Source organism: Lissotriton vulgaris, chromosome 1_1, assembly GCF_964263255.1.
Source record: "Lissotriton vulgaris chromosome 1_1, aLisVul1.2, whole genome shotgun sequence".
Classification (NCBI taxonomy): Eukaryota; Metazoa; Chordata; class Amphibia; order Caudata; family Salamandridae; genus Lissotriton; species Lissotriton vulgaris.
In genome coordinates, this window is record NC_141685.1 from 1,390,406,274 (window position 1) to 1,390,418,831 (window position 12,558).

The following is a 12,558-nucleotide window of genomic DNA, read 5'->3' on the forward strand; positions in this document are numbered from 1 at the left end:
GTTTCAAATGATGGGCTTTACATTCCAAGCAGTGTAAGACCAGGGAAAGTACGATTTTCTGCAAGGTCACAAGACAATGTAGAAATACTGTATAAAACAATGTTAAAGTAGGTATGTGTTGTGGTCATTTCAAGGTATCCTGTATCCAGTGACCTTTACATGCATGTCCAATAACATCCTTATTGCCAAAAACACAAATGCAAATATTTAGAGGTAACTTCAGAGATTTAATTAAAAAAATCCATTGTGCTTTATCACATACTGGAACTTTGATTTGTTATAAAAAAAAAAAAAAAAAAGAAAGGTCCTGTGATACATATCAGTTTTCTTTGAAATGTGTATGAAATGTTGCGTTCATCATACTCCTTTGGTTAAACACATTACTCTGTACTGAGGTCCTAGTTTAACTTCATATGCTGGTTTTTCTGGCACTATAAACTATCAAAACTGGGCAAATAGTGTCAGTATAAGGCAGGCAAACGATCCTTGTGTTTGAGAATACAGGAAGAGGCAATGGAGGGAATGTAATTTATACAGCAAAAAAGCCAGAAGCATTTTCTATCATTAAAATTATAATAGATTTTTTTGAATAAAGTTATATTTACTGCCCAAAAAGGCAGAAGTTAAAAGAAAAATAAAGCTCTATGCAATGTTCTCATAATCTAAAGTTTTATCACAAACAGATCTCGGCAGAAATTTTACAATATGAGTGTACGATACTTTTGGAATTTGTGTCTCCACAACTTCTTAAACTGGTCTTTATGGCTTGCAACGGACTCTATGGAAAAAAAGAAATTATCCAAGTACCTCGGTGTTGTCTCTTACAAAATCATCCATCTTATATGAACAATCCTTTGTGCCTACTCTCAGGGATGCTCTTACTTAAAAAAAATCCACTGCTTTAATAAATACACATAGTGTAGTAATGCATTTCGAGAGGAAGCACAGATGCTGCTTTAACATGATACCCTTTTCTTGCATATTTTCAATCTATTTACAAATAATCCTAGTTAGGTTTGCAATAAATATTCCACATATTAGAAATGTCTGATCATGCAGAGACCAATCATATTGACACATGCTTTAGACCTATTTACACATTGTCAATCACACCCAATGTCTTCTCCGTGATGGAAAGAACGTCACTTTCATACAACGTTTCTTGGTTTTCCTTTTGTTCAGTCGATTTTTTGGGGTATGCAACCCTCCATTTCCACAACTTCTGGCCATCCCTCATACTTGTTTGTGTCCTTATTGTTCTTGATGTGCTGCAAGCAAAATGACAATGACCAAAGTTAATAACATTTTGCATCGCTCCTTCAAACATGGGGGACAAACAAAGATGCTTTCTCTTGAGTGCAAATAGGAAAGAGCATTACAATTGTCCATGACAGCCCACCCAATTCCCAGAGACACAAGCTCTGAAGAGCCAGCAAGAATAAAAACCTTGATTAAAAGTCATGTGCAGGCCCTGTATTTTTAATAGCCAATATGCTCACTGCATACTCATTGCTGGTTATGTTGAGTTAAGTCTGGAAAAATGCACAATCCCTTGAACTGGGGCTTGGCGGCCATATCAAAGCAGCATTGTCTAAATCAATAGTATTCTACATATTAATAGTCTTTAATGCCACACATACCTGACCCTTAACATCCATCTCAGACGCTTTTGGATTCCCAGCAAGGCAACATTTTCAGGTTGTCTTGTTGTGTTCTATCTAGGACCCCGATCAATATTGTGACCTCATGCCCCTATACGGCTATAATCAATACATATCCCTATAATGACATAAACGATCAGAGCCATATTTCAGTAACTCGTCTCTGCAGCTCATTACAGTACATGACACAGCAGAAGCCACTTCCTTAGATTCCCAGATAACACACCGAGTTCTTTCGACAGCTCAAACCCCCAGCAATCTGGGAAAGCCCTGCTTGCTTTGTTTTGATTAGTAATAGAACTCTTGCAAGCACTGTAAGAACGACCAGTTCTTAGTGACATATTTACAGACGTCTTATGTCCAAAACCTTACGTCAAACTCAGCACCTTTCAGGTATAAATATACCAACGTTGCCTTCACCACATCGCTGCTGTGGTTATTTTTCCCCTGTGCTGGAAATTGCCATTTTGCTGGTGTCATGACGAGCTCAGCTCGTCATCAGCACAGCTCAACTGTGCCTCATGACGAGCTGAGCTCGTCATGAGCATGGAAGGGGTTAAGTAAATACGGTGGTGGTGAATACTGGAGCAGAACAGCTGTCCCTTGCAGAGAGCCAGAAACCGGTCCCCGGAAGCTTGTTTCCTTCCCAGTATAAGAATTGGCTTGGTAGTTTGGTTTGCCCTGTTCCCATGATGCACTGGGCCAGGGTCAGACTAATTTGCATATAGCCAAGTTCTGAGCTGGGATGGTGCAGTGAGCTAAAAAAACGGTGATGGATCAAGCCCTGATCTTTGGACTGGGTAAGAGTGGTCTGCTTAATTCAGACACTCTGTTCATCACCACCCCCTTTTCTGAATCATTTTTGTCCACCATAAGCGTGGAAGATTATACTCAGATGTGAGTCCCTAGCTCATTGCACCATCAGGATTCAAGCAAGCCGGGCCGAAGACGGCTGACATGCCAGAAACCGGTCCCCGGTAGCTTGTTTCCTTCCCAGTATAAGAATTGGCTTGGTAGTTTGGTCTGCCCTGTTCCCATGATGCACTGGGCCAGGGTCAGACTAATTTGCATATAGCCAAGTTTTGAGCTGGGATGGTGCAGTGAGCTAAAAAACGGTGATGGATCAATCCCTGATCTTTGGACTGGGTAAGAGTGGTCTGCTTAATTCAGACACTGTTCATCACCACCCCCTTTTCTGAATCATCCTTGCAGAGAGCCCAACAGATGCGAGAAGCCCACGGACGCTGCCCTTCCTCCTTGATGCACTGAGAAAGACGCTGTCTTTTCTCCTGCCGAGAAAATCCAGCTCCGGCGTTTCCAGCCTACCCTTGCGGGTGACTGGAATATAGAGTCCTGAGAGGAGATACCAGACCTCCAACATTCTATTCCAGAGGTACGGTGCTGACTAAACCCTTAGAGAGAATTCTTGAAGCAAACCCTTGGCAAAACCAACTTAACTTAAACTGCTACTTACTTACTCCCTCCCATGTATTAGGCTTAGGTCAGGTACACCGGGGTAGGCGTAGTTAGAAGCACCAGTTGAGGACGTCAGCCAAATTTATATATAAATGTAAATATTTTCTTCATTTTAACTATCGTATGGCTAAGAAACCATATCAATGCTTTTACAGTATTATTTCGTAATACTACTTTTACTGTACGCACTTTTTATAATAACAAGTCTTGCAATTATGGCAATTCATTTCTCTTGCATGAGAAGGAAGACTGTTCAATAAATAATACCTTTATTGAAAACGCCCGTCTCTCTATTCTCTGCATACTGGTGAAAGTAATTCTGCACAACTGACTGAGTGAAATAGCTGTCTATTGTTTCACACGACTCTAGAGATTGACTCTTATTCTGAGGAGCAAAGTTGTCATGTAAATGCGGTTGTTGGAAAACTGAATCCCTTCTTGTCTGAGCCAGGGAAGCTGATCACTTCCTATTCAGTCAAGAAAGTTTCCAGTGACCTCTGAGCTAGCTGGTACAAACCCAATTAAGTCTAACATAGTCAGTAGAGACCTAGAAGACCGCAGTCCTACGTCTACACTGCTGTTTATGTTAATCCAATGTGCAGGGCCTATAGGGAAAATAGGAACTACACTACAGTCTTAAAGCAAACAAATTAAGGATACTTGACCAAATTGGACTGCACTGGCGTAACTCTAAAAAGACACTGGCTAGTGCTATTACCTTAATAGCACCTGTGGTAGGACTTTGGAGAAACAGGCTTTAAAGTGCTATTCAATTGTACTGTAGGCATTTCAAACTTGAAAGTATTCTTAGTCCAAGGGAAAGGAGTCCAGATGATAGAAAGGCAAAACTGTGCCAGGAACTTGGCATGTTTCAGGTAAAGACTATCACTGATATGGCCTTGTAGCGTCTTGGGGTAATTTATCCATTGTTTCTTCACACGAACAAGGCTTATAAGGGGCTAGGGCCAGCTTACTGTATTGTTGATATTTGTGTGTAGTATCTTAGTGGAGACAAGCTCCATGTGGGTCATGCCTCATGTACTGGGCAGACTGGCACCCTGGTAGGTTAACTGCCTGGCAAATGGGATTGATCCATCCTACATCAACTCAGTCGATCCTGTGTCTTCCCAGCAAATTCTGCAAGCAAGTTTAAAACTTTGAAGATCCCAGAGATTATAAAAATGAAATGGTATCCCTTTTAACAGCCTCTCTCACTATTGTTTCAGAAGTAAATATTAGTTCAGGGAATAAAAATAGTTACCGAGGGCAAACACTATTGCGGAGTAAGGAGATTACCCTTGCATTTCTCTCCAAGACACCAGCATGGCACAAAATTGGTAGAAGATTAAAGTAAATTATTCAATGTAAATCAAGTTCTCTGGCAGGTTTCATCAAATATTTGAAATCCGGGATCCTTTACGTTTTTAGCAGGGGTTTGGGCAGTGTTTGCGATAGTTCCCCTCCTTCCGAAGAATTTAATAGAGGGCAAAAAGATGATGATTACAACGTAAGTCTTTTAATATTATTTTGCATTACCGCAAATATTCAACTGGTTTGCGTCGGTGGCAGCTACAATGACACATGGTTAATACCTAAAGAACAAGTTACTTACCTTCGGTAACGCTTTTTCTGGTAGATACTATATCTGCCTGTGGATTCCTCACCTTGTGAATATCCCCCTTGCGCCAGCAACATTCGGAAAATCTTTTTCCTAGCCTCGCGCCGACGTGGATAGGACGTCACAGAGACACGGCTCCGCTCGCGACTCCGCTGACGTCACCGACGCCTATAATAGGCCCACGCCGGCGTGATGACATCAGTTCCGCCTTTTTTCCGTGCCATCGAGGCACACGGACGGACCAATGACAGTAGATATATACAAAGTATACACAGTATACAATAGTCAAGGCAAAACACACAGTGCAAAGCAAATGCAGGAAAGCAAATGAAACATTTCCTTGACATCAAAATAAATATACATTACAGCACAATAACTCTGGCATAGAAGAGTGGACAACGGGGAGGCGGGTGGGTCAGTGAGGAATCCACAGGCAGATATAGTATCTACCAGAAAAAGCGTTACGGAAGGTAAGTAACTTGTTCTTCTGATAGATACATCTGCCGTGTGGATTCCTCACCTTGTGAATAGAGTCCCACAGCAGTCCCCACTCCCAGAGGAGGGTGTCCACTCTTCTAAACCAGGAAATCCTGAAGGACAGAGCGAGCAAAGTGGCCGTCCCTCCTCACCTCAGTGTCCAAGCAGTAATGCTTAGCAAACGTGTGGAGGGAGGACCAAGTTGCCGCTCTACAAATGTCCTCCACAGGAACACCTCTAGCCAAAGCCGAGGTTGACGACTTAGCTCTAGTTGAATGAGCCCTAATACCCTCTGGAGGTTCCTTACCGGCCAAAGAGTAGCAGATCTTAATACACAGAACGATCCATCTTGATAAAGTCCTTTTATGGACCGCTCTTCCCTTCTTGCAGCCAGAAAAGCCAATGAAGAGTTGATCATCCAAGCGACAGTCTTTAGTTCTGTCCCAAAAAAAAGACACCCCCCTCTTAGGGTCCAGACGGTGTAACCTCTCCTCCTCCTTGGAAGGGTGCGGGGGAGGATAAAAGGTAGGGAGGGTAATGGATTGACCAAGGTGGAAAGGAGTCACCACCTTAGGAAGAAAAGCAGCCCTGGTCCTTAGAACCATCCGATCAGCATGTATGGTCAGGAACGGGGGCTTGGAACTAAGAGCTTGAAGCTCACTCACCCTCCTTGCCGAGGTAATTGCAACAAGGAAAACTGCCTTAAAGGTTAAAAGCCTCATAGGACATTTATGAAGAGGCTCAAAGGGAGAGCCCATCAGAAAAGTCAAGACAAGATTCAAGTCCCACTGAGGTACAATAAAAGGAGTAGGAGGGAACTTGTTTACAAGACCCTTCAAAAACCTCAAAACTACAGGAGACTTAAAAAGAGAGGGCTGATCAGGCAAACAAATAAAAGCCGACAGCGCCGAAAGATAGCCCTTAACCGTGGCAACTGCAAGCCCCTGTTGGGCCAAAGAAAGAGCAAACCGGAGCACATCTGATAAATGGGCTCTCAATGGGTCAATATCATTCTCACCACACCAAATAACAAACCTAGACCATCTATAAGAATAGACAGTCTTAGTGGAGTCACGTCTGGCAGACAAAATGACATCCACCACATCAGGTGTGAGAGAATAGGAAATCAGGTTGCCCCGTTCAATCTCCAGGCATGAAGGTGCAATGTCTGGAGGTGGGGGTGTAGAACCTGCCCCTCCATCTGAGAGAGGAGGTCTGCCCTGAGAGGGAGACGGAGCGGCGGGTGAGAGGAGAGGTGGAGTAGATCTGTATACCACACCCTTCTTGGCCAATCCGGGGCGACCAATATAACTTGGGCCCGGTCTTGGCGAATTTTCCTCAGAACCCGAGGAATCAAGGGTATGGGAGGAAACGCGTAAAGGAGTTGATTTCCCCAACTCAACTGAAACGCGTCCCCCAAGGCTCCTTGCATCGGATACTGGAGACTGCAGAATGACGGGCAGTGAGCATTCTCGCGAGTGGCAAACAGGTCCACCCGAGGAGTCCCCCACGTCCGAAAGACGTGACGAACCACCTCCGGGTGAAGCCTCCACTCGTGGTCGGCAGAGAACTGTCGGCTGAGACTGTCTGCATGCACGTTCAGAACTCCGGCCAGATGATTTGCCATCAGACAAATCTGGTGGTCCTGAACCCAGGACCAGAGACGCAGAGCCTCTCTGCAGAGACACTGCGACCCCACTCCTCCCTGCTTGTTGATGTACCACATCGCGGTCGTGTTGTCCGTCAGGACTTGGATCGACTGACCGCGAAGGGAAGGGAGGAAGGCCATGAGTGCCAAACGTATCGCCCGCAACTCTAGAAGGTTGATGTGAAGCAACCTTTCCTCTGGAGACCAAAGACCCTTGACCTCCAGATCCCCCAGATGAGCACCCCACCCTAGAGTGGATACATCCGTTATTACCGTGGCCACCGATGGAGCTAGATGGAAAGGCTTCCCTTGCGACAGGTTGCCTTCCACGCTCCAAGACAGATCCGCTGCAGTTTCTCTGGAGATCTTCACCGACTCCCCGAGATCTCCGTTGTGCTGATACCACTGCCTGCGGAGACACCACTGGAGTGCCCTCATGTGCCAGCGTGCATGGTTGACCAGGAGAATGCAAGAAGCCATCAGACCAAGCAGGCGAAGGACCTTCAGGACTGGAACGACCGCTCCATTGAAAAACAAAGGAATCATTTCCTGAATGTCGCGAATCCTTTGAGGAGGAGGGAATGCACGACAAACAGTAGTGTCCAGTACGGCACCTATGAACAGGTTGCGCTGGGAGGGCACCAGGTGAGACTTGGGTACATTTATCGAAAAACCCAACCTGAACAACAACTGAGTTGTCTCTTGCAGATGATGGAGCACCTTCTCTGACGACTCCGCTTTGATCAGCCAGTCGTCCAAATAAGGGAACACGGGTATCCCCGACCTCCTGAGATGAGCTGCCACCACCGCCATCACCTTGGTGAAGACTCGAGGCGCAGTAGTAAGACCAAACGGAAGGACCGCAAACTGGTAGTGCTGCGACCCAACCGTGAAACGGAGATACTTCCTGTGCGACTTCAGGATGGGACTATGGAAATACGCATCCTGCAAGTCGAGCGACACCATCCAGTCTCCTTCCATCAACGCTTGAAGAACCTGAACAAGGGTGAGCATCTTGAATTTCTCCTGCTTCAGATAGAGATTCAAGATCGTGATATCCAGGATTGGACGAAGCCTGCCACCCTTCTTGGGGATCAGGAAATACCGGGAGTAGCATCCCTGACCCCTTTCCTGCTCTGTGACCACCTCTATCGCACCCTTTCGTAACAGAGTTAGAACCTCCTCCTGCAGAAGAGACAGATGTTCCTCGTTGCAAAAACCTTGACAAGGAGGGTAAACAGGGGGGAATTCCCGAAAGGGAAGGGCATACCCATTTTCTACAAGATTGAGAACCCAAAGATCTGTCGTAACCGATTCCCAATCCTGTAGAAAATGGGTAAGCCGAACCCCAACCGGACCCACATGATCCTGAATAGCGGATCTAGGGCTGCTTTTCTGCGGCAGGGGGGTTGGAAGAGGTGGAGGAAGAGAAGGGCTGACGTCCACGAGGACGCGCTCTTTGCTTTCTCCTGTACGATCTGTACACTGAATTTTGCTGCTGCTGCTGCTGCTGCTGTTGCTGCTGCTGCTGCTGTTGGCCTTGCCGGAAATTCCGAAAGGAGCGACCAAAGCCCCTGAACCTTCTGTTGGAAGATGTGCCCCTGATCTGGAGACCCAAAGACTTCGCTGTTGCTCTGCAATCCTTGAATCTCTCAAGAGCTGCATCCGCCTTCTTCCCAAAGAGACCTGAACCATCAAAAGGAAGATCAAGCAGAGTCGCCTGAACATCAGCCGAAAAGTCCGATGACTTCAACCAGGCTGACCTCCTAGTGGCGACAGCGGTGCCCATAATACGAGCCACAGAGTCGGCAGTGTTCAGACCACTTTGAATAACCTGGCGGGCTGCTGCCTGAGTGTCAGAAATCACCTCCTCAAAATCCTTCCGGTTGGCGTCAGGAATTTTTGGAGCCAGGATACGCAAGGAGTCCATCAGGGCATGCACATACCTTCCCATTAGACATGTGGCATTAGTTAACTTCAACGCCATACTAGCCGATGAAAAGGTCTTTTTTGCCACCTGGTCCGGTTTCTTTGCTTCCTTCTCACAAGGAACCTGAGGAAAGGCACTAAGACTCTTCTTTGAACAGGCAGCCTGAATGACCAGGCTCTCTGGCGAAGGATGTGAAGACAGAAATGCCGGGTCGTCAGGAGCAGCCCTGTACCTCCTCGCAACACTCTTAGAAACCGCAGGAGCCGACAAAGGTTTCTTCCACACTTCCATAATAGGATCAGTCAAGGCATCATTGAATGGAAGTCAAGGCATCATTGAATGGAAGTAAAGGCTCAACCACAGAATTCGGTGAATGCAAGACTTCAGTGAGGATATTAGACTTGAACTCCACTGTAGGCAGAGTCAATTGAAGAAGCTCAGCAGCCTTTCTCATAACCAGATGGTAAGGCTGGATATCCTTAGAGGGAGCACCCGAGCCTGAGGGCAACTCCCACTCTGGAGAGAAATCAAGAGTCCCTGAATCCGCCAATTCCTCAAAACAGCTCTCTTCTAATTCACCTTCTTCAACATCAGACTGTGAATCCATGTATCTCTGCTCCTCCAAAAGGCGTTAAACTTCCCTTCTGGACCTCTCCTTTACACGCCTCGCAGCCGGATCCACCTGCGGCTTCGACGGATTCGGGGCCGGCGCCAGTATCGAATCCGACGGCACAGAAGAATGCCCTCGAGGATGATCAGGAGCAGGCGACGCTGGAATCGGCGTCGACGACTTCGGCGGAGCCGGGAACTGCCAATGCGGCGTCGGAGCCGGCATGTAAGGCATAAACGGAGCCGGAGGATAGGAGTGAGGAACTCCCAGGCTGAATGCCAAAGGACCCATGGGACCCGAAGTTGCACCAGAGGGGTACCACGCCCTTGAGAAGACGCCATACATAGCGTTAAGAAACGCTGAAGGGTCCTGGCCTGGAGCAGGAAAGGGCGGCTGAAAACCATCAGGCCGGTCCTGTAGAGGGATCGGATTCGGCTCATCAACAGGCGCAGAATCCACCACCTCCCGAGTCTCTTCCTCTTCACGGGCCGGGGACGGCGCCGGAGACGGATTCGGAACCGGAGAAGCATTCGGAGCCGGAGAGGGAGACCGCCCATGCGACTCAGAAGGTGAGGCCTCACCTTCATGCTCAGAGACTTCGAGAGTAACCACCTTCGAACGTACCTTCTTCGGTGACCTCGACCCCGACTCCTTACCAGACCGACGTCGGGACTCAGGTCTCCTTTTCTTGTGCTTCTTCTTCGACTTCGAAACATGATCCGACGCCGACTTCGAAGACGACCTCTCTCGAGAACGAGACCTCGACGACTTCTCCTTTCCAGCTTTCACCTTAGCAACCAGAAGTTTGGCTTCTCTCTCCCTCAGGGCCTTCGAATTCATCTTCCGACATGAAGAACAATCCTCCACATCAAGGTCGGAACTTAAACACCAGATGCAGTCTTCATGGGGGTCGGTAATGGACATCATTTTACCGCACTCCCTGCAGGGCTTGAAGCCAGTCTTCTTGGATGACATCTTCGAAGAGACAGGATACAGAGAAGCAGAAATATGCAACAAAACGGCAACAATGTACCAGTAGGCTACAGAGATTCCCGATAACCGTTAGCGTCGACGACGCGGAAAAAAGGGAACTGATGTCATCACGCCGGCGTGGGCCTATTATAGGCGTCGGTGACGTCAGCGGAGTCGCGAGCGGAGGCGTGTCTCTGTGACGTCCTATCCACGTTGGCGCGAGGCTACGAAAAAGAATTTCCGAATGTTGCTGGCGCAAGGTGGATATTCACAAGGTGAGGAATCCACACGGCAGATGTATCTATCAGAATGGCTCCGCTTGTATGACTGATTTGTGTAAATTATGAAAAACATGAATGCTCACAACAGGGCAAAGGAGGAGGCAAAGATCATGCTAAAACGCACATTAACTGAAATTGTGTCTTCCTGTGAAACGCTAACCAGGGAAGCACATATGTCTCTCGAATATCAGCAGGCTCATGACTCCAGGTAATGGGAATGGGTACGAAGTAGATGTGGAGGACCTGTGAGAGTTTGTGTAGTGTCAGGCAATGCAAGTAATAGTGTTGTTGCTCTTAGATTGAGCAATAAAGATTTGTTTAAACTATGTGTTTCACTCCAGCTACGGCACTTTACTCTTTTCCACCTAGCACAAGTACTAATATTTGGAGGGTAGCTCAAGCCATTTTAAAGGTGGGAGTGGTCCCCTCGGAGAAGATGTGCAACTCTCCCTTATTTCACAACCACTCCCATTTATCTGCATCTCATAGTTCATTTGCATTGGTAGCTTCAGGTCCACTGTTTCAGTTTTATTTACGTGCAAAACTGAGAATTTGAAGTCAAAGTAACACCCCCCCCCCCCCTTCTGCTCCCCCCTACCACCACCACAGGCCACTTGCAGCACTGGTCGATACCTGGTATGGGACTATTATCGAACTGCTTTTAGCATCCTAACAAATTCTTGATCAAGGTGTATGCTTCTTAAAAGCCAATGAGCCAAGTTTTTGCTACAACAGCATGTGTATCCCTGCTGCGGGTGCAGTACAAACATCAAATCTGGAAAAACTATCTAGCAATCAATGAGGCCTATGCAGGCCATGGTAGATATTTTGGCATTTATCAGGTGGCAGCAAAAGATCTGAAACTGAAAACAAGTTTCCAGCTGCTTTGTTTAGAAGGAGTTGACACTTGTTAGTCATGACAACAGGAATACTAAGGTAAGGAGAGATGGGATTGTCAACCCCCCCCCCCCAAGAGAACGTCTGCGCCAGTACGAGAGTCTTTGAGAAGAAAAGGTAGAGATGGAGTGAGATCTCCCACCAGGTGGGAGCAGTCACAAAATTTAACCCTTTGGCTGGTCTTAGCTTTCAGGTAAAGGTCGTCATCAAGCCACATTTCTAGATTTAGCGCTTCTGAGAATGGTGGATGACAGACCAAATCATCAGGCCATGCCTCCATCCAGCGATGGGTAAAGATGGCGGCTGCACTCTACCCATTTGGTGCATTTGTAATCGAGGAAACAGTACAAGGGAGGTGTCAGTGTCTACTTGCTGTTCAAGCTGAAATCACTATGTCAGCAAGCCAACTCGTGTATCTGTTCAAGAGGGAAGACAAGATACTAGCACCAAGGAACGCAAAAGTCACATTCTTGGTCATGTGGGCTGGCGATGCATGATCTGAGGCATGCCATAACCTGCACTGAGATGGTGAGGCAGCCTTGTAATCTGTTGAAAAGGTACTGGTTCTCTGTTTTGAAATGCACAAGTACACTCATTTTAGAGTGGAGGCGATGCTGGTTCAGTGTATGGAGTAGGATGTATGTGCATTACTTGAGACCAATCATAAGTATTTAAACAATCTTTGTACATATTTAAAATTTGCTCTTTTTATGAAAGGTTACACACCAGCTCTTTAGAACCTGAAGAAACTGCCGGACAAAATCACAGTCCTTGCAACAAATGATGCCAATTGTCCTTAGTAATACAGGAATCTGATAAGGCTGGAAGCTCACTTAATGCTGAGAACCTCCTGCTTTGTTCACCTGACTCACACTTTAGGTAGCAGTAATGGTAGCGTTATGGCTTATACCTGGACGTTGACAGAGTTAAGTTACTCAAATACGGATAATACATGAATGACATGCAATAAATGGAATATCACATAAGT

The 12,558-nt window shown here is 46.5% G+C and overlaps 1 protein-coding gene across 2 annotated transcripts in view; it reads right to left on the reverse strand.

Moving 5' to 3' along the window:
* Positions 1-206: 206 nt before the first annotated feature.
* Positions 207-12,558, reverse strand: part of FAM3C (FAM3 metabolism regulating signaling molecule C) — a 438,009-nt gene continuing 425,657 nt past the window's right edge. For both annotated transcript variants that reach the window (XM_086966876.1, XM_086966871.1), the window contains exon 10: positions 207-1,268. In XM_086966876.1, the coding sequence (XP_086823002.1) occupies positions 1,179-1,268 (90 nt within the window). In that variant the 3' untranslated portion in view covers positions 207-1,178. The remainder of the gene's footprint in view (positions 1,269-12,558) is intronic.